General features: G+C 37.1%; 1 protein-coding gene across 2 annotated transcripts in view; it reads right to left on the bottom strand.

Annotated features, from left to right (window-relative positions):
* Positions 1-1,941: 1,941 nt before the first annotated feature.
* Positions 1,942-22,594, bottom strand: part of ACTN2 (actinin alpha 2) — a 96,498-nt gene continuing 75,845 nt past the window's right edge. For both annotated transcript variants that reach the window (XM_072647558.1, XM_072647557.1), the window contains exons 13-21: positions 21,834-21,942; positions 20,169-20,309; positions 16,792-16,974; positions 14,597-14,731; positions 11,918-12,097; positions 10,732-10,878; positions 7,771-7,836; positions 6,577-6,735; positions 1,942-3,505 (exon numbers count right to left, since the gene is read on the bottom strand). In XM_072647558.1, the coding sequence (XP_072503659.1) occupies positions 3,347-3,505; positions 6,577-6,735; positions 7,771-7,836; positions 10,732-10,878; positions 11,918-12,097; positions 14,597-14,731; positions 16,792-16,974; positions 20,169-20,309; positions 21,834-21,942 (1,279 nt within the window). In that variant the 3' untranslated portion in view covers positions 1,942-3,346. The remainder of the gene's footprint in view (positions 3,506-6,576; positions 6,736-7,770; positions 7,837-10,731; positions 10,879-11,917; positions 12,098-14,596; positions 14,732-16,791; positions 16,975-20,168; positions 20,310-21,833; positions 21,943-22,594) is intronic.

The raw sequence follows: 22,594 nt of genomic DNA, 5'->3' as shown, positions 1-22,594 counted from the left end.
CAAACACAGTAGTATAACGCAATTTTAGAACTTTCTGGAAAGATTTCTACAACCATATATAAGATCAGACTTTGACTCAAACTAGGATACTTAGTTGAGGGCAATTTTACTGGCCAATTATTCCTTCCAATAGCTTATTTGATACAATTAATAATGATATTTTTTTTCTAATAGGTCTGACCACTAAACACAAATGCTAAGTGCCGCAGTCTATTTGTTAAGATAATATGGTGGCATAGAGAATAGAGTGCTGAACTTGAGTTCAAATCTGGCCTCAGACATTTATAAGCTGTGTGACCCTGGACAAGTTACTCAACCTCTGTCTGCCTCAGTTTCTTCATCTGTGAAATGAAGATAATTATAATATATATCTCCCAAGGTTATGAAAATAAAATGAGATACTTGTAAATCACCTTGCAGACCTTAAAGTGCTATATAAAACACTAGCCATATTCATCCTTTACTAATGAATGGGAACCCCAGAGCAATCACACAAAATATTTTCCCCTCTTCTCCAGCCTCTCCTTTCCTCATTTGTATCCATGTTGTACTAGATGATTTCAGAATTGGAAGGGGCTGCAGAAGACTAGATTGACCCAGGGAATAAGAAGCCCCTCTACAATGATTCTGATAAGGTAGTAGTTATTCATCTTCCCCTTAAAAATATCTAGGAATAAGGAATTTATTCTGTGTTTCTGTCCAGCTTGACATTATAGGTCTACAAAACAACTGAATAATCAAAGTACACAAAGTCCAGTTATACCAAGATAGGAGGCAGTTGCTACCAAACATTTCTGGGGTGAACAAAACAGGGGTTTCTCCTTGCCAGTTATTCCCTGCTGTCCTATTACTTATCCATATCAGACTCTTTCAATTTAATTCCAGTGATGACTGTTCTTTTGCAATTTTCAGCTAGTAGTTATTGCCCTGGTACCCCCTAGGTACTTAACTTGTATTAGTCACATCTTTAGGCCTTTATAAGCCATATTAAAACACAATTTTGATTATTCTTTAAGAATCAAAACAGGAATTCTTTTTCCATTATAAAAAACAATTTTAATACATGATCCAGGTTCAGAAATAAGGAACTTTAAAATGTGCTTATCAAATGTTTTATTTGAACATTTGCTCATTTCCTTTTTTCATTCTTCAGCAAATGCCACTGATCCATCTTCTTGCTTGAATGTTATGATGAAAAAAAAATATATATAAATAGTTTTTCTGTAAATCGATTTGACCATATGGATCATAAGCATCACAATTTCCTCCTAGGCTAGAAGGGAGAGGTTCTTTCTGATTTTTCTGAATGTTTGTAGCTGGAAGAGCACCAACAGCCTCAGAGTTGAGGGTGAATGCTCAACCAACCGACACTGAAAATGTAGCCAGGGACACAAAGGCCTTCTTAACCTTCACCTTTTCAAATCCATGACACAGCTCCATTCACTTAAGCATTCATCAAGCAATGTGGAAAGTACCATGACCAAGAGATCAAAAGTTCTGCTCAAAAAGATGAAAAGAGATTGTGGATATAAAGTGCTTTGTTCAGGGCACATCATCTGTGAAAGGGTCTCTCTCTTTTAACTTCCAAACACTTAATAAAGCTATTTAAAATAAAATTACAAAACTTCCGAGAAATTAAAGGAAATCAAATGTCTCATATAAATTGGATGGGTTGTTTTTTTTTCTTAAAAGAAAAGATGACCAGTGTAGCATGGGTTTAAGATTCAAGAAGTTATGGGTGGAATAACATGGCACATCCTCAAACAAAAAAATTCATTTATTTTAATTGGTGGTGGGGCTCTTCTAAAAAAAAAAAAACCTAGACTGTCCATTGTAGGCATGTACTGTGTTCCTAGCAGTAACGAGGTAGTGTTCATTTTAATTTACTGTTTGTGGCTGTTTTTGTTTGTTTTCACTTCACTTCTTGATTAAGGACTCAGATGAAAAAAAGTTATTGCTTTATTTCTCTACAAGCTGTCAACAAGATGGGAAAACAAGGGGGGAGTCACAGCATACGGTAGTTTAAGGAGTAATAGCTTAATGAACATTCAACAGAAACCAAGACAACTGTTCAGTGAACATATACCATGCCGTCTATGGAATACAGCTCTAGATACAATCATATACTGTGCTTGTTCAGATGGATTTTGACATTACATTGGGCCAAGGTCAGATAGACGGATGCTACTGTGAATGTAACTGTAATTTAGATATGCTACAGGGGACATGTTAATCCTATAGACATAAAGATAGGTTCTCCCAGCATAAAGAAATTTGCCATAACCAGTCGAGGGAATTCATCTTTCTTGTACACTTTCATCTGTGAAGTTGCCTGTCTCCTTCTGAGGGGCTATAAAACTAAAGGCATAATAAAGGAAAGCAAATCCTTGCAGAACCCCAAGTTTGCCATTTTCTGACTAGTGTCTCGTTAGGAATATATAGAAAACTGTCAATTCAAAAATACAGACTCTATGTACAGACTCCAGTCTTGATAATCTGTGCTAATAGGGAAAAAGCATGACTCACTGAAATCCACAGATAATTTTAAAAGTTTTGTTATAAACTAGCTACATTACCTTTCTCCCTAGCAGATGACTTCCTTTAAGTGTTCGCCCACATTTTGTATTTCACATGAAACAAGTGATCCCTGGGTTGGTCATTCAGCCCATACATCATTGGAAGGAGGCTGAAATCTCTTTCTTTCTCCCTCTTTCTCTCTCTCCCTTCTCCACTTCCTTACCCTTTTTAAAAGCTAAAGGACTTTGTTTTTTTGGCTTGTTTGTTTCTATTCCCTGAAAAGTTCCATTTCACTCATGTTAATTCAACTGCAAAAGCCACAGAACCATGAAAATATCTAGCTACAGCTAATCTTTGGATAAGCAAGAAAACAGTGACCTCCAGAACACATTTCCCTAGGCATGGTCACATAACCATATCAGTCATGAAGGACATTTCTAAAAGCAGGGATTAGATTACTACACCAAATTGTAATAAAGTATTTTTTTCTGATTGTGAATATTTAATCTCTTGAGTTTTCACATTCTTAAGCTTCTTTCTATCCCTGTACTCTCCCAATTTCTTACTGTTCAAAGAATCCTCTTTCTTTCCTCAAAAATTGTACTGTACTAGCTAAAAACTAAGAAATCCACAATAAAGACACCTACTTAGTGCGGCACACTCTGACACAGACACTATACTTTCTAGCATGTTACACTGGGTGGTAACTATTGAGCTTTAAGAATGCTTAAAAATATTTTCTTTAGTTTAAAACAGCCTGTCAAGGTTTCCAGGAAGCAAACTGTTACTCCAACTTTTATTGCATTCTGGTGTTCCATTGAGTACAGAATCACAGGTCACTCTCCCCATAGAGCGCTGATGAGAACGCAGTGTAATCCAGGGCTCCAGGTACACTGCCTGGCCCAGAATAGGCTGGCATTCTCTTGATGCAGTACTGAGCCTGATCTGGAGGCAGCTCCCGACGTAGCTCATCTGCAAGGATGTATGGCTGAAAAACACAGAAGCAGCAATTTGCATTTTAAGGGTGAAAAAAAAGTCACAAAAACAGTACTTCAGAACCTAAGTTGTCTTGGTGCTTATTACATTTATTTCAACTTTTTACTTAATTTCTTTTTCTGAAGAAAGAACACAAAATTGCATCCAAAAAACTAAGTTCTGATAACTAAACATATATGCATAAAATGGGGATGTAATACTGATACTGAAGGATCCCAAAGAACTCTTCTGGATTGGGGACACAAACAATGTGTTCAAACATACTGATTTGCTGAGGGTAGCACATTTTTTTCAAAGAAGGAAGAGCGGGTGGTATAAGAGAGGACTCATCAATGGGGGCCCCAAGCTGAGAGAACACTCTGCCTGCTGTCAAACCATACTGGAGGCTTGATGAACCTGCCTCTTGGAGTACATGATGACTTCCATCTCAGCACATGTTGCTGCAGATAGGACGGCTTCCAATCTACCAACTAGGTGGTAAAAGAAAGAGACTTTTGATTGACTACAGAGTCTGAAGCAAGCGTGCCCACAAAAGACCTCAGGAAGGGGTCTGGGGCCCTCTCATGCAGAGCCAGCACAAAGCAGAACCCCGCATATCTTCGAGCTAATAATGAGCACATGGTTCAGCTGTTGTTTGTATCCCTGTGGTGTCTGTCCTTTCCTCTCTTAGGTGAAAGAATATTAGAGAAGAAACAAACTAGACAGTGACCTTGTGAGCTCTGAAAGCTCAGGAGAGCCCCAGAGGAATGGAAATGAGAGTTCATTGTAGAGGTTATGGACAGCCAAGCCCTGAGAATGACCTGACCAGCTCAACACAGTATGTTAACCCAAAAGCCGAAGACTGAAGCTCCTACAAGGAGGACCATTGGCTCTGCTGCATTTGGAAGTGAGTTTAGTAGGGTAAATGCTTAAAGACTGGAGCCACTCTTCCCAGGGAGCAAAGTGGTAGAGGGGAGAGTGCGCTCCCCGTTGTTGAGGAGGGAAGTGTTTTCACTTCTTTTCTTGCTATATTTCTCCGTAAATATTCCTTTAAGACAGCTAATTAATGTCAACTGAAGTGGAGACTGATGTTGAGGAAAACACACTGGCATAGAGGATCTGAGCTGATGGCAACAGAGAAGAATCACCCTGACCCCTCAGAGGTACTAGAACTCTGAGGGGGCAATGAAACTGCTCTGTCCTGACTCCTGAGACCTCAGTCACCAGTGAGTATAGGACTTAGCCAAACCTTATGAAAGCTACATTGGACAGAAATAATTTTATGAAGGACAGATTAGGAGCATTCATAAGTATTTTCATGTAGATCCATGATATAACTGACAAGTATTGCTATTAAACTGACAAGGATAGGTCTCAAAACGTAAAAGTTAATAAGAATATTTCATATAACAGAATAGATATATTCCTGGACACTTGACTATACAATGCATTTCTAGGAAATATTTCATCTTTCCCATTGATTTTTTTTTAAAAAAGACTTCTGTTCTTATGAAAAAAGTTTGGACCTAAAGCATAATAAAACAATAGTTTTTGAATGACACACTGAAAGAAAACCATTATAATTCTCATAATAATACTACTGATGAATACAAATACTGTAAACTTAAAATATATCAAAAGTTTTCCTGAGAGCTGTGTAATCTTGTTTTTGTAACATTTACAAAGGACTTTCTTCTATCATTAATCTTGCATTCTATTCTTCTCTTTATTGATAAGACCGAGGCTCAGGAAATCTCATTAGTATATACTCAGGATCACAGAGCTGAGTGGCAGTCAGGATTCAAATCCAAGTCTTACAATATTTAGTTTACTGCTCTTTTTAAGCTGCCCAAGCTTGTTCATTGTTTATGGCCTTCTTTCTAGAGAATAGTTTACTATTTATTTATTATAGAATATTCCCTTTTAAAACACTCACCTTTCTACCACTCGTTATAAATGAATTTATCTTAACTGTTATGCCTTAATTGTGTAACAACCCTGGTTGGAGCTGTTAGGGGCCCTATTGATATATCTTAGTATCCTTGGCAAGTTCTTTATGGTGAAGGCCACATATCTTGTCTCACACCAGGATTCTGGGTAGGAATACTAACGTAGTAGAAGAAAACACTGAATGTAGAATCAAAATCAAGTTCAAATTGAATTGAGTTCCAATCTTAGCTCCACTTCTTTATGCCTGCAAGACTGTGGACTTTACCTTTAGAGGCCTCTGTTTCCCCAAATGTAAACTGAGAGTGGTAGGCTGGATGGTCTCTAAGGACCTTTCTGCCTCTGAATACTATCTTCCTAGAAGATGATTTTCTTAAGTTTTGATTGATAGACTATGAAACCCAGAACATCAAACTCCATCTTTTTTGTAGACCTTGTAGATCTGCAGAAGGAAATTTTATTCACTTTTTTAAAGACTTGAGGGTTTCATATAACCACAATCTAACAGCTGAGGCTCAGAAATCACTACTCCTTACCATAGAAACTGAGGTGCTTATATTACTTGAGCTATGTGGCTTTCATCCTCTGTATCAAAAGCTCTAAATTCAGAATGAATAATGTGGTATGAACCAGTTTTGCAGGTTCTTCTCAATGTGAAGTTCACAATCAGAGCCCAGAAGCAGAATGTGTACTATCATTTTCTCTTACGAGTTTCTGGTCTTTAGATTCATATATTTTAAAATTTCCTTTTAGATACGGGTATAAAAGTGACACTCAAAATGACAGACCATGGAACTTAAAAAATAAGGTCTTTTTTTAGAAGTAAAAACAAAAGAAAAATCATAGCTAACATGTATAAAGCACTTAGTATATACCAGGCCCTGTGCTTAGTGCTTTACAATTATTATCATTTGATCCTCCTAACAATCTGGAAGAAAGGTGCTATTATCATCCCTGTTTTACAGATGAGGAAACTGAGGCAAATGAGTTAAGTGACAAGCCTAGGGTATACAGCTAGTAAATATCATAAGGCCAGATTTGAATTCAGGTCTTCCAGGCTCCAAGCCTGACAGTCTATCTACTGCACCTGGGCTGGAGAACACTTTGCTAAATTCAACTAAGTAGACAGGAACTGACCTTATCTGAGGCTAGGATTCTGAAGGAAGCGATGACCTGCTCAGCTGTGTCTGTGTCAGCAGTCTCTCTTGTCATGAAGTCAATGAAGGACTGGAAGGTGACAGTTCCTTGTCCATTGGGATCTACCAGAGTCATAATCCGGGCAAATTCGGCTTCCCCCTGAAATAAGATGCAAACAGACATTCCCATCATTCACAATAATCAACAATTAGGTAGCAGTTCTCCCATCTGCAGACATGAAAGGTCCTTACTGTTTGCATGCTTAACACCAGGAGGATGGAATTTAAAAATACCTTGAAGGAACAAACGATCTTAACTGACTCAGTGAATATTTTTTTAAATTCATAAGAAAAAAGATGAGAGATGGATGAAAATTTTCATTTCAAAGAGAAATTGTAATATTTTTGCATCAGTTGATGCATGTGGTCCTCGCTGCCCTTAGTCTTTTTGTAATACATTTGGAGCCATTTGCTTAATACTCTGTTGCTCCGCTAACTTTGTGCCTACCACCCCAAATAAAAGAATAGTTCAAAGGAGCTGCTGTATGAAATCAAGAGCTACTGAGCTCCAGAGTTTTCTACCTGTCACCTGTCCCCGCTGCCTTTTATACTCCAAGAAAATCAGCGGTTTAAAGGGAAAGGATCACTTTCCTAAATGACAATCTGTAAAAGTTATGCCAATGAATTAGCAGCATGCATGTTAGAATCTAAGCCTGGTGAATTTGTTTCAAAGACCTATATTAATTTCAAATTAATTAATACATTTATAAATCGATTGATTTGAGAATTTTAGATTTATTGGAGCTCTCAAGGCCAGAATGAACTTTGAAATCTCAGATAATTTGTTATTGAGAACTTTCTAACCTAACTGTAAATTATTAAAGCCTTAAAAATCATGAGAAATCTTTTTTCTTTGAGTAATCTTTGCCAGTTTCTTTCTCAAAAGGCAAAAATCTGAATGTGTTTTGTCACTATTATAATATTTTTCTTTTTTTTTATTATAATATTTTTCAATTAACAATAGGGAATATGACTTTAAAAAGCATTTTCTCCTATAGTGTTAACAATTAATCAACCCCAAACATGCTGCATGAGAAACATTCTCCAGAGTTCTAACCGTTTATTTCCCACTATTATTATCAATTTACAAATCCAATTTTGTTAAAATATAAGACAATTTCAACTCTGTTCATACCAGATCATAACCCATGGAAATCAGGCAGGCTCTGAAATCTTCATGATCCATCAGGCCATTCTTCCTCTGTAGATCAATGCAAGAAACATGAAGTTTGGGGCAAGTTTACACCAGCTCCACACAAAGGGCAGTTACACCAACATGGAATCAGTCCAATGACAGGAGTTTGATTTGAACCATTGCCAATAAGGTTATTGTTGATTTACAGGAGAGATGAAACTGACACATAACATTCAGACATACAACAAGTAAAACAACCCTCAAAGAGAGATGGGCCAAAATAAAAAATATATATAATAAAGAACCAGGAACAGACAAAGAGAATACACACACAAAAGCAGAAAGAACTATTTAGTGTCACTGGGAGAAAACTTTTTAGGAAATCACTATACATTATTCACTTTTAACAAATACACAAGCTTTTAACAATTATTTTATAATAAAGGGTCCAAGAAATTATAACAACTTCTAGCTACAGGTTTATAGCAGTGGTTAGTTGATATTTATTTATAATTTTTAAAAAACACACTGATAGAGAAGCCATAATAGTTTCTGTAACATTCTACTTGTTCCCTCCTCTATCCCCATCTATAAGTTATTTTCCTACTCATGCTGGTATCCTAAGATGGAACTTAATTGCTATCAATTTCAATCTGGCACATGCAGATTCATCCTACGTAAGAATCTACAAATGTGGAGCACACAACAGAGTCCCAAAATTAAACACACTGAGTTGATAGCTAAAAAAGGAAATGTAAATAAAAATTATAATGATAATTCTGCTGAGAAATGGATTAATATATGAATCTATTATGCTAATGGGTGTGTTCACCAACATCCTGTTGTCAGAGGGGTTGGCTAATGTTAAATAGTCAGTGTAAATGAAAACACAAGAAAAGTCATGTTATTTAAACAAGTAAGACAGTTTTACACACCAAGTTAAACATGATATGAAAGGTACAGTCATACTTTGCATAAAGTTTTCCGGTGTTTTGTTTTACACACTAAAAAAAAAACAGGTTAGCTTCTTAGACTCATATGGCATTTCCCATGGTTGTAAATGATTAACCTTAACAAAGCCTAGTTAAGTTAAAAATAGTTTATAAATACTTAATAGTTAAAAATACTTAATAAATATTTGTTATTGGTATTAATTATAACATGTACATGTGTCAAGTTCCATACTACATCATGCCCATCAGTGCTTCTCTTTACTCTTCCAAATGGAGAAGATAGGGGTTCCTGGGTCAGCAGTTTCTCCTGTCCCTTCCTATGTAGAACAAGGCCCAGATTCTACACTAAAGCTCCTATTCCATCCTAGGCCTGGTTCTATTTAGCACCTTGTACTCGGTGAGTGCTTATCAAATAATAACATATAACCAAGCAGAACAAAATGATTATCCTGACAATTATTTTACACGTTCACAAATGGGTGAATTGTTTCTTCAGCATTCAGATAATATCTACTAGTACCAAGAGGCCATTTAAAACTCTAATAATACCTTTAGTCATTCTGCCACTGTTCAGCAAACTTAAGTTCTTAGAAGAGTAGAATGTTATTCTGTTATCTGAATAATAAAGGGAAGTTACATAATCTTTTGCTGGCGTGTGTCACAAGCACATTACATGAGGAGATTTTAATGACCTTGAGCTGAATTAAATATGGTCCTGCCTCAAGGAGGGACATAAGTGAGACAACCTCTGAAAGGTCCATAAGTCAAGCTAACCCATTTGAAGCGCAGGAAGAGTGAGTATCTTCACAAAAGTAAATGGACCCTAACTTTAAGAAGAAATAGGTCAGATCTTAGTGGTGATAATTATCCTTCCCATTATCCTTCAATTCAGTGCCTGGACATAGGAGCTGACTAAATGAATAAAGAATTATCAGCTATCTATTGGATAGCTCATAAACTCATAAAGTTCTGGGACTGAATGGGTCCTGTTTTGGACACTTACTACCCATATGACACTGGGCCAGTTGCTTAACCTCTTAAGAGTCTCATTTCTTCATATGTTAAGTTAGGAAAATTACCACACCCACCTCACGGTGAAGTGAGGATTAAAGGAGATAATATACATGTACTAAAGTGCTCTGACAATTCTAAAGTGCCATATAACTGTGTACTACTTGCATCTTGGTTCTTATGGACATCTTTAAAAAATGCCCAAGGTTTTATGAGGCAGACTGATGTGCTGCAGAAGTACTGACCTTTCATATAGGTCTGCTATGAAAATTTTCTGTTAATGCACGATGGTTTTATCTAGTTAGTTTAAAGAGACAGAGAAGATAAACATCAGAGAAAAGGTTGAATTTACATAAGGGTCCTTATCATGACAGAAGTACTTAGGGAAAGGGCACAATAACATCCAGAGTGGAAGAGAATTGCAATTTACCACTCAGTATTTGTTAAGGTTTAACTTCCTGAAGACCTAGTAAAGTTTAAGTGGGAAAAGCAATGGACTGCAAGTCAGAAGACCTAGGTCCAAGAGTTCATTCTGACACTTCTTAACTATGTGAATTTAGGTGATTCATTAATATTTTTCCTAGCCTTGAATTAAATGAGATCATTAATGTGACGTACTTTATAATTATATGGTGTTAGAAAATGTTGGTTTTTATCATTATCCTCAACTTTTAACTCATAATTTCAGTGATATGCATATACATATATATATATATATATATATATACACATAAATGCATATTGCATGTGCCAGCAAATAAAAATATATTTCATGTGTCAATGACTTTAAAGAGCATTTTATTTTTTACTGCTGTTTCCCCTTTGAAGAGTATGGCAGTTATTCTGCTTTTCTGTAGTTTTTGCAAGGCATTAAGGCTTTTGATGAAAGCATTACAGGTCATTCAACAATCCACAATCAACCGTATTGTGTAATAGCTGGGGTCGGGGGTGGAGGGAAGAGGTGGGTTATGGTAAGAAAACAGGAAGAGTACTGTACCCTGTCAAAGTGGTTGAAAGATGCTCTGAACTCATTCATTTGTTCCTGGGTAATACCCTTAGCATCTCTGGTAAGGATCTGGGTCTCCACTTCATTAATAGTCCTGGCAATAGTTGTCAACAGCAGTTCCCATCCAACACGAATATGCTACCAGAGAAAATATGAAATTCTTAGTTCTTCTCCATCTACCTAGTACAATCACACTCTGCCTGTTCTTGCACATAGCCTTAGAATCAATCCAAACGGAGAAGGGCAGAACTAGGTAGATTTCATTACATGCTTCATTTTTCACACAGCTGATCACCTATTAATAGGCTATAAGCTCCAAGAAGGCAATCTGTCTTCTCTAACCTTTGTCTCACCCCTCAGCACCTGACATGGGGTTTTGCATACAGTGGGTGCTTAGATGATATTTACTGAATTGAACTGAGTTCTCTAATAAGAAGTTCTCAGGACCCTTCCATAGAACTGAAGCTATAATAGTGAGAGATCAGGTAATAGTTTGTACACATGACAAAATCTACTAGAATAGGAGAGACTGACTCTCCCATATTCTATATTTCTTCAGGACAAATCAAACAGAGGAAGTTGCTATCCAAATGTTACCTGGATCATTATCATTATAGGCACATTCCTCCTAATGGGAAAAAAATCTTAAATCCAGTGTTGTCCTTAGGGGGAAAATACCAACAGTAAAAAAAACCAGTCAACTTTTCTCTACTTTCAGAACTTATTTGGAAACAGCCCAGACTGATGTAGGGGGAGGAGGGTACTGAGCAAGGACAAGGTATATCAAAGGATCAACTTGAGAAGATGGAAGAGAATTTTACTTGCATTATTTACCTCTCAGGAAGTTGTAAGGATCAAATGAAGTAATATATACGTAGAGTACTTTGTCAAACATAATGTGCTATATGGCAGAGTTCACAGAGTACTGACCCTGAAATCAGAAAGACCTGATCCAGTCTCAGACACTTGGTAGCCATGTGTCTCTGGGCAAGTCCCTTAACTTCTGCCTACCTCACTTTCCTCATCTGTAAAATAGGAATAATAACTTCAAAGTAAACCTCTCTCTCTTTTTATGTGTGTGTGTGTGTGTGCGCGCGTGCATGTGTGTATGCTAGTTATTCTTAATATATAAATACAGCTACTGTTATTATCACAAATTACTTCATGGCTCACATACCTCCATGGTGTAATTAGTGTGCTTGTTGTCAAATACCAGGGCTTCCTGGATAAGCTGATGGTCTCCCTCCAGTTTGTCAATATTATTCTTGTAGTTAATGATGTTATGTTCATACTGCTTCAACTGGTTCATCTGATCTTCTAAAGCCCCAGTGATCTGGATAGAACTGCGGGCAATTTCCTGTTCAACAGACATAGATGGACAAAGATAAGTGGCCATACAGACACAAACGCAAATGAACCCAGAAAAAGTTATTCAAATTTTAGGACCACAATACAGAAGTATTATAGAATCTCTGAGTTGGAAAAAAATATTAAGACACAATTTGGTCCAATCTGTATGTACCAGAATCCTTTCTACAGCATACCTAACAAATGGTTGTCTAGGCTTTGCATGAAAGCTTCCAGTGAGAAGGAACCCAAAATCCATCCCTCTCTCATCCCTGAGAGGGCCTATTTCCTCTTGGGCCCTTTTAGTTCGTAGAGTGTTTGCCCCTACACCACCACTAGACATGTTTCTTTGTCACTTCCTTCCACCAAGCCCACTTTCTTGAGCTAATCAGGACAAATTTAATCGCTCTTGCCCCATACTCTCCAGGCTCCATTATTAACTCCCTCCCTCCCGCCTTCCCCACTTTTCAGTGCTTTTTATGCATTGTCTTCCTCCAAAAAATGTTAGCTCCTTGAAGGGAGGAATAATGTCTCTTTCTGCTTGTATTTGCTTAGCAAAGTGCCTAGCATGCAGCAGCCATTCAGTAAGTGCTTGCTGATATTGTAGCTATCCTGTCCCCGTCAAGTCTTCTATTCTCCAGCTAAAATCCTGAGTTCCCTAAATTCATCCCCACTGGGCATTATCTGAAGGTCTTTCACTATCCTGCTCATTCCTCTCTGGATTTAGAGGAGGTGAAAAAGCAAGGAGAAAAGTTTTTGTTTATCTTTCTTGTTCTCATCCTGACTCAGTAACAAAGAGAAGCTGAAATGGGGCAGCCGCCTAAGTCACAAGGAGGGACAAGGCACTTGATAGACCAGGTCTGCACAACATTTTGGCCTACAGGCTACTTGCCACCCGCCAAAGGATGTCAGGCAGCCAGCAAAAAATGTAGGGTTGCCACTGAACACTCTCCTGTTTGTCACATGACCTGCAGCAAGGAACCATCGCCAGTCTGTCTCTAGTCTAACCTATCTGCAGCCCAAAGAAGTTTAGCCTATTTTTATTTTGGCCCCTACCTACTGTCAAGTTACACAAGTCTGTGATGGAACTTTTATTATAGGGCCAAAGGATATCAAGAGTCAGAGATGGAAAGGACCTTAGAGGCCAGCAAGTTCAACCACCCCCATTTTACAAATGAAGAAACAGACCCAGAGAGGTTGACTGACCCACCCACATTCACACAGTTAATAAGCAGTTGAGGCAGGATTTGAAATAAGATCATTCTGACTCCAAGCCCAGTTTCCTATCCATTTGGTGCAGGTGAATAGGGCTGCAGAAAAACATTACATAACAGAAACAACAGGAATGCAGGAATATCCAGGGGAGAGAAGAGGAAGGAAAGACCAGAGATAAAGCATTTAGGATTTTAGGAATGTTAGGAATTAAAATATCCCTAACTAGTTAACTATGTATAAGGTGGTCTGAAGAATAAGATGTAATGTATGGATGTAGCAACAAGATAACATTTAGAAATACTGCATGCTTCCTGTAGCAGATGTATTTTCCATATTCATTAGATTATTTCTACCCTCAAAAATAGTTATTTTACTACTAAAAAGGCTAGGCAGGGGAAAGAAGTGGGGCAATTGTGCTGATAAATTTCCCTTGTTTGTTCCTTGCAACAAGACAAACCCAGAGACTTAAGTGCTACAAACAGCATTTACAATTTTTCAAAGAAAGAGCATTTACTGCTCTGAAAAGTTTAGAGTTACTCCTGCTGACAACCAATGCAGCCCACATCAGAGCACAACCACATGGTGAATAATATGTTCTTCCATAATTATGATACTAAGTTTAAATTCTAGGCCCCTGTTCAGAAAAAGAAATGTTAAGACCCCCTCCAACAGCTTCATTAACTGCCAAGTAAACAGATCTCCAAGTGAAGATCTTTCCTTGCTCTTTCTTTTGTGGGACTCCAGGTAACACCTTCTGGTTAGGACTCCTGCCTATGGAAAGCAGCCACACAAATGATTATAGTCTGACAGATTTGAAAAATAGTCTGAAGAAAATAAAAATGTGAACAGAGAAAACAGTAGAAAATATGCTCCTACAATGCTGTCTGGTAGTAATTACTGTCACTTCAAATCCTTTTTTTGGAAGTGTGTTAGGGCATAAATCATAACTCCCCCTGAGATTACCTGCCCTTATACTGTAGGCATGTATTTTAAATGTACATAATTGTAAGCCAGGATCTCCCCCATTAGAAAATAAACTCCTAGAGGGCAGGGGCCTTGCTTTGTCCTCTTTTGTATCTCCAGTACTCAGCACAGTGTCTGGCAAACAGCAAATGCTTAATATAAATGCTTGATGATGGTTGTGATGAAAAATTAAACTTAATCCTATTATTCTGATGCTGGTAAATGTGAGAAGGAATAATAACCTTTATACTACGTCAGTAAAAGTTTTTTAAAGTAGTCTGATCGATTTTCTGAAGTTCTCTGAACAACAGCATCCTATTGGATGGTTTACCTCCATCTTGTTCTGGATCCATGGTCCAACAGCATTAGCTTGGGCAGCAAACTGGCGCCGAAGTCGTTCATTAGCATGCTGGCGGGCCAGTTCCTCTTGCAGGGATTGATCCCGTATTGGCACAAGCTGTTTTACCTGTCACAAGACACAACAGTACCATGTGTTAAAAGGCATCTCTTATACCAACAGGAATGGCCACATGGATCAGGTGATAATCCCAAGGGGGAGAAGAGAGAAGGAGAAAAGGGGATAAGGAGAAGGAAAGGTGAAGGAAAAAGACCAGGGATGGGAGGAGAAAGGAAAATGAAAGAAAGAAAGAATAAAGGCTTGGCAGGCATTGCAAGGAAGAAAGAAAGGAAAGAGATGGGGAAAAATGTGTGGCTAGATCAGAGATAGTAGAGAAACAAGGGCCACTATCTTTTAAAAAGTCAAAGAAATCAAACCTAAAGGAAAAATTTTCTCCATCTTCAGAAAAATATGTGTACCTGAAAGCAAATCTTTTAAAGAGTGTGACTTTGCAAAACACCTCCAAGGATGAGGACAGTAATTTAGTTTACTGAGGCAGCATATACAAGAACATGTCTCACATCACCCTTAGACTACTTTGTACAACAGTCATGACCTACAGAGTCGATTTTTTTTTCCCCTTAGAGATGAAACATCAGCAAAGTGAGATGACTACTAACTGTGTCATGGTTTTATTTAACTAACTGCATTTCACCTAAGACTGAGGCACAGATGGCCTCAGTTTAATCATTTATGACTATAATAAAATTTGAGCAGGACTCCTCTCTAGAACTTAATGGCTAGCAAATTAACCAGGTGTTTCTTTATTTCCCTAAATAAGGTATATCCTTCCAAGGAATTTCCTTCTACTTAAGAGAAGCAATATGATAAAAAGGAAATAACACTGAGCCTGGATTCAAGAGACCTGGATTTGTTTTCTGGTTCTGATTTGTGTGATCTTGCAAGTTATTCAATCTCTCTGCACTTCCATCTCTTCACCCATAAAATAAGTATAAAAGCAGGGCTGGCTCAATATTAGGAAAACTATCAGCATAACTGATCATATCAATAACAAAACTAACAGAAATCTCAAATGCAGAAAAACCCTTTAACAAAATACAACACCCATTCCTATTAAAAACACTATAGAGCATAGGAATAAATGGATTTTTCCTTAAAATGATAAGCAGTATCTATCTAAAACCTTTAGCAAGCATTATATGTAATGGAGATAAGCTAGAAGCATTCCTAATAAGATCAGGGGTGAACCAAGGATACCTATTATCACCACTATCATTCAATATTATACTAGAAATGTTAGCGCATTAGCAATAAGAGAAGAAAAAGAAATTGAAGGAATTAGAATAGGCAATGAGGAAATAAAATAAGTATAAAAGTATTTGTATTATTTGCCACACAGTGCAGCTATGGAGAAAGTACTTCATAAACCATAAAATGCTGTATAAATATGTTCTCTATTACTGCATTTTAAATTCATATATTTGGGATTCAACATTTGTCTCCTAAAATATACTGCAATTAAGGACTCTAGACACTGATGTCATAAAATTTATCCATTTAAAAAATTTCCCTGCCTTTACAATTATCATTAATTATTAATTATCTTGATTAATTTAATATTTGGAACATTTCTCTACCAATAGTCACAAGAAAACATAGTCTCTGCTTCTTTTCCCCCAACCAAGAAACATTTCTCATAAAAATTTCTGAGGCATAGTACTGGAATACATTTTATCTTTGGAAGGAGTGTGCACGTGCGTAAGAAAGGAATAGAGAGACAGGGAGAAAGAGGAATGGAGAGGGAGGGAAGGAGAGAAACAAGGAGAAAGAGGGGAAGAGTAGGAGAGAGGGACAGAAGAAGGGGCAGGGAGGGGAAGGAGAGTGGGAGGGAGGAAAAGGGGTAGGGAGAGAGTCAGGAGAGAGAGGGAGAGGTGGAAAAGGAGAAGGAAGGAGAGATGGTGGGGAGAGATAGAGAGATACAGGGAGAGAGAAGGAGAGAGCAAGAGAGAGAGAGGGAGAGAGATCTGTGATAGCTAGATCATCAGATTTTTTTCCATGGTGAGAAGTCAGAGGGTCCTAGACAATCTTCAGGTATAATAGCGATTAACTTTGCCACCATTCTTTTTTTGTTACTTCCCTCGACCCTCAGTCGCTGTGCAAACACCCACCTTATCCCATCTGGCACGAAGTTCATCCATGGTGACCGTGCTATATGGGTTGCTTGAGCTGATTCTGATGTTGTAGCTCTGAATAACCTTCTCCACCTCATTCTGAATGGACATTATGGACTGTCTTTCACCATCTGCTTCAGGCAGTGTTGCTTTGAATTGTTCATGAGCAGTGATTAAACTCTGCAGGGAAGGAGAGAAGGGAAGAAAGCCTGATTTAACTCAGTGGAAGAGACCTTCACATCCTTCAACATTTGCTTCTGCACTACTAACTTTTATCCTTGAGGATTTGGGGGGGGGAGGGAAGCTTGACTCTTTTTTTTTTTTTTTTTAATGCTTCTACGGTCGCCTGGAGTCAGGAATACCTGAGTTCAAATGCAGCATCAGATGTTTATTAGCTGTTTGATCTGGGCAAATCATTTAGCCTTTGTCTGCCTCAGTTTCTCATCTGTAAAATGAGGATAATAACAGCACCTACCTCCCAGGGTTGTTGTGACAATCAAATAAAATAATTATAAAAATTATAATAATTATAAATTTATTGTAAAGAAAAAAATGGTAAAGTAAATTGTAAATTACTTTAGCACAGGGCCTGGGACATAAGTAAGCACGATATAATTGTTAGCTATCATTACATACATACATGTCAAGTTCTTTCAACATGGACATAACTTGGATTCTAAAGCAAATAGCATAATTTAGCATGTACCTAGATAAAGCCAAAAAAATAGAAACTCCTTGAAGGTATGAACCATCTTTTTTATTTTTGCGTCCATAGGATCAAGCTTGTACACATTAAGTGCTTAATAAATAAATATTGAATCATGGCCCAAAATCTTCAAAAAAGGGATGAATTATCAACTTTGCTTTTCATCACTGGTATAGGTGGCACAGTGGATAGGATAGAGTACTAGGCCTGGAGTCAGGAAGTACTTAGTTCAAATTTGGTCTCAGGCACTAGCTGTGTGACCCTGGGCAAGTCATTTAACCTTCTTTGCCTTAGTTTCCTCATCTGTAAAATGAGCTGGAGAAGGACATGACAAATCATTCCTAGTATCTTGCCTCCTTCAAAAAAAACCCAAATGGGATCATGAAGAATCAGACCTGATTGAAACAACTGAACAACAACATTCCTTATTCATCTGCACAGATAGGTGACCCCTTTTGTAGGCAATGAAATTTAATTTAGCTGTATTTTATAACAGTTTTATATCTCTATTCAACTTACGCTAAATTTATAAACCTAACAATTCAGGAGAAATTCACCCCAACTCCTAGAAAAAGAAAAGGACACAAAGCTATTTTTTTACCCATCAGATTTTATAAAAACCACTCTTTGCCAAACCTATACTTTGAACCTAAAGTACTTGACAGTAGCCCCTTAAGTACAGCTGCAGAAAGGTATTGCTGGCATGTGGATGATTAACCAGTGAGAGGTTAATGCTAACTCTGGATTCTGCAACAAATCAGCTATTGGCACTTAACCTTTCTCTGAATAAAGAAACAACCTTCTGTTTCAAACTGGGCTGCTAAATACACTTAATCACATGCACAAAAAACATCTATTCCAAAATTAGAAGATTTTAGATTGTCAGCCTATACTTAAACATAAGATATAAGAAAACCATCAAAACTATTTTGGAACTTATTATCATTGTTCAAAGTAATCATTTCATACAAAAAATACTTTGCATTTGAATAGCTCTTTCTACTTTTACCCAAGTCTAAACCTTCTTGGAGATTTCTCTGCATATGAGCTTAAATTAGACCAGAATCTGACAAATCCTGTCTCCATGGCACCTGGAAATGGAATCATGAAACTTAGGATTTTGGCACCTCCTTACCCCAAACTATAGAAGTATACTTGGTTCTTCAGCATTTAGGTGCATCTGAGATTTATCATCCTCTTAATCTGAAAGGAAGTCTACAGCATCCAACAGCACAACTTAGTGTGGATGCAGTAGAGACAACACTGGGATGGGGCTTTTTAGCTACTATCACACCTGCTCAGGTTGGGGTTGTGCTACCTGCAGTCACAGGATATGGAAGAGAGAAAAAGAGAGACTAGAAGTGGGGAAGAAGGGACTTCTAGCTACCAGGGCTTTAAATTGTACTCTTATCAGATGTGTTTTGTTCCCTCCTCAAGATTTTTTTGCATTGCCCAAGACTTTCCATTCAACCTTAATTTGGGTTAGAAGCTAAGATTAAGAAAAAAATGTCCTATGTCTCAATTTACTCTCCTCTCCCAATTTTTATTTTTATAAAAACTAAAACAATTTACTTGGCTTCTAGGTGAATTTATAATTTTCAAGCCCTAAGCTAGAATCTAAAATTTCAGCACTTCTTTTACACTTTATAACATTTTTGGTGATACTGAAAGTAAAACAAGTTATTTTTTCTTTCTATTTATTCTATTTGTAAATTATGGATAGCATCCCAAAATGGTTTGGGCCTTGATCTCCTGGAGCAAACTCCATATGTGTACTCCTCATATCAGGGCTTTTAAGAGCACCTACTGGCAAATCCCATGTCTCAATTCTGCAATTTACTTGGCATTATTTGATCATTATTGACCTTGGGCAAGTCTTTTAACCTTCCTGTTCCTCAGTTTCTAAAATGAGGAGGTTGTACTAGATTATCTTTAAGGACTCTCTAGTTCTAAATCCCAAGAATCACTGGAAATTGCAGATGAAGCATGAGGAGGAACACTGACTTGTGAAATTCCTTAGCTACTGTAACATAGATCTACAACTAACTCATCTTTAAAATTAGCATGAAGATTGAATTTTTAAGCTGATTTTCCTTCTCAAAGAAAAAAAGTATTTTGAGGGAGCTACATTTTAAATGTTTAAAATGTGATTTTTTTACAATGCTCTGTCTATAGAATTGATCAACTTTAAAAAAATTTTAACTGCATACTTTTCTTTGAGGCGATAGCAAAACTTCACAAATGTCACGGTTCTCTCTTAGCCATTACCAGTCAAATAAGTGCATAATATATAGTGATGTCTCCTCTGCCAACAAAACTCATGCCTTTTTGTCCATCCCACTAAGATTTCTAATGCAAAATTTTGTATTCGCCAAGACACAGCTCCCTATGTAGTCCTACATAGACTTTTCTGCCTTCTAAATGTCCTGATGGTCAAGGCAAAAAACATTCAAACATTTTATAAGGTAAGGCAATCTATGGTTCAAACATATATATTACAAAAAATAGTCACTAAGTGCCTACTATAGGCAGAGCATCACACTAGATGTCAAGAAGACAAAGATAGTCTGGCCTTTCTAGGTATGTGGCACTCATTTCAGTACAACCAGCCTAAATATGTCAATTTTTTTCCTATTGTGATCAGTAAGCTCTTTAGAAGCTCAATTACCTGAATTTCCTCAATACTGTGGACAATAAACATGTCTTGCAGGTCTTCCATAGCACCTTCCATCCAGTTGTTGAAGGGGGCAGCTCTCTTGGCAAACTCCAGATGAAGCTGATCAATGGTTTCTAACAATTTCTCAGTCCTCTATATGTTTAAGAAAGGATATTTAACACTGGTGACATCATTGCAAGTTCTTTGGAAATATAAAAGTTCTTCATAAAATAAAAAATTTCCTGATTTAACTGAAGACCATTTTAATTTACAAACATTGCTATCTGGTAACCAGAACTCTCCATTAGCCAGTAATGTGCAGAGTACATTAATTGATGCTCAGAGTAGTGAGTCTGAGGTGTTGCAAGATGCTAAAGTGTTTTCCAAGTTAAAGATTAAATTATGTTCACTGTAATTTCAGTGTTGTGTATTTTATTATAGCTAAATGTGTTATATCTTTATATAGTCTAGAATAGTTAAGTGCATTTTATTATGTTACTTCTTTTTAAATGGCAATCATGCATCCATATGGATACTATAGTATTCATAGTAGTTTGCTTTAAACCAGGATTTAGTAATATTCTTCTCCCCAAACATGATGGCTAGCAGACTATGCTACCTTGTCTCTAATTTATAAATGTAAGCAGAGGTGCAAAATTAAGTGACTAACCTGAGGTCACCGAGTAGAGAATGGAATAAGAGAGGGAATGAAAACTGGAGCTTTTAACTCCCCACCTCGTATACTACTTGGAGGGGTTATTCTGCCTTTCGGGTCACAGGAAGAGGCTAATATTAAGGTACATTCAATCAATACACATTTCTTTATTTATTACTTTAAAGATTTTTCAGGGTTTTGATTGGCAAAGAGAGCATTACTATGTATACTATAGATTTCTCTCAAGTGTCTCATAACGGATGAAGTGTGGAAAGAAATAGAGTGAAGTTGGAGGGATTGGATCCTCCACATTTGGATTCAATATTCCTCCCATTCTGAACCATTTTAATCTATTAATTTTATGTGCATAAACCTCACTCTTCAATCAATATACCTTGAAAGAGTAAACAAAATAATTCCTTGGCTTTTAGAAGAGTTGGAAGTCACTATTTTAAGTTTCATCAGAGTCAAGGTCAGAAAATTGAAATACTTTCTTTTTTACGTACAGAGGGAAATCATTGCCAGCTAACTGTCAAATATTTATTATGATAGAATAACACCCTATTGGGTGTCACCTATTAGTGATCAAATTCACCCAAACTGTACTTCATACTAATGTTTCCTAAAGTCATATTTTTTTCCATTGTTATCTTTCATCTTTTGTTGGGTTTCCATACAGTTTAATCTCAGCTAAACATACATTTTGGGAAATCAAGTTTTGGAATTTCTTGGTATCCAATGAGATTTTATCATAATTCATGGAAATTGGAGACATTTTTTATTGTAATTATCTACCACTGACAAAGATATACATTAAATATTCAATATATTGACTTATCTGTCCTAATTCCAGTCTTGATTTCCCTAATTTTGCACCTCTTTGATATGGAATCTTTTTTAGTGGTTGCTTCTACCATGCTGGCCTGCAACAATTCCAGTTTAGCACTGTGAATATGATAAAGCTGCAAAAAACAGTAGAGGAAATGAAAGATTCTCTGTTGAGAGAATTTCCAAAGCTTTACCTCTAGAGCCTCTCTCCTTTTCTGAGTAAGTGTTCCCAGTCTGTCCCACTGATCGCAGATTTTCTGGCATCGGTCATTGATACTCGCAGCATCATGATAATCCAGTTCACTAAGGCAAAGTAGAAATGTCTGTCATTCCTATGAAGATGTACTAAAATTGTACATAGACCAACAACTCAAATACACAAAGATTAGAAACTAAAGATGGTTCTGACGTAGACAACCGCTACTCAATTTCAAACTTTTTATCACTATCTCTATCATATCATCATTATCCCTTGATAAATGTAGAAAAGAAACTAAAAAAAATTCTGGCTAATGGTTTTATAATGTCTCTATCTATTCTAAACATGATTTTGTGATTTTGTGAAAAATGCGGTCTGTACTTAGTATTTTGGTCTAAGCCACTCTTAGTTCTGTAGGTCAGGCCTCTGGAGATGATTATTTTTAAAGATCTGGCAGTGAATCTGTGACAAAGCCAACTCTCCGACCTGGAGGACAGTCCTTAGAATTCTGCTGACATCAAAAGGAGCTGAGTAGAAATAGCTTCCACTGCATTGTGTCCTTGGCTTATCTCCAAAGACACTCTACTTAGTCACTGGGAGTAGAATACCACATGGACAAGAAGGGTTTCCCTAATATTCAAGTGATCTACCCCATACGGACACAGCAAAACTCTTTTCACTTTTAGACAGGTGAAATTGGCAGCTTTACTTGAGGCCACTAGTGAGAAAAACGACAACAATTTCCAGGAAATATCT

This window comes from Notamacropus eugenii, chromosome 2, assembly GCF_028372415.1.
Source record: "Notamacropus eugenii isolate mMacEug1 chromosome 2, mMacEug1.pri_v2, whole genome shotgun sequence".
In the NCBI taxonomy this organism is placed as follows: domain Eukaryota; kingdom Metazoa; phylum Chordata; class Mammalia; order Diprotodontia; family Macropodidae; genus Notamacropus; species Notamacropus eugenii.
This window is presented reverse-complemented; position numbering and strand designations above follow the sequence as displayed.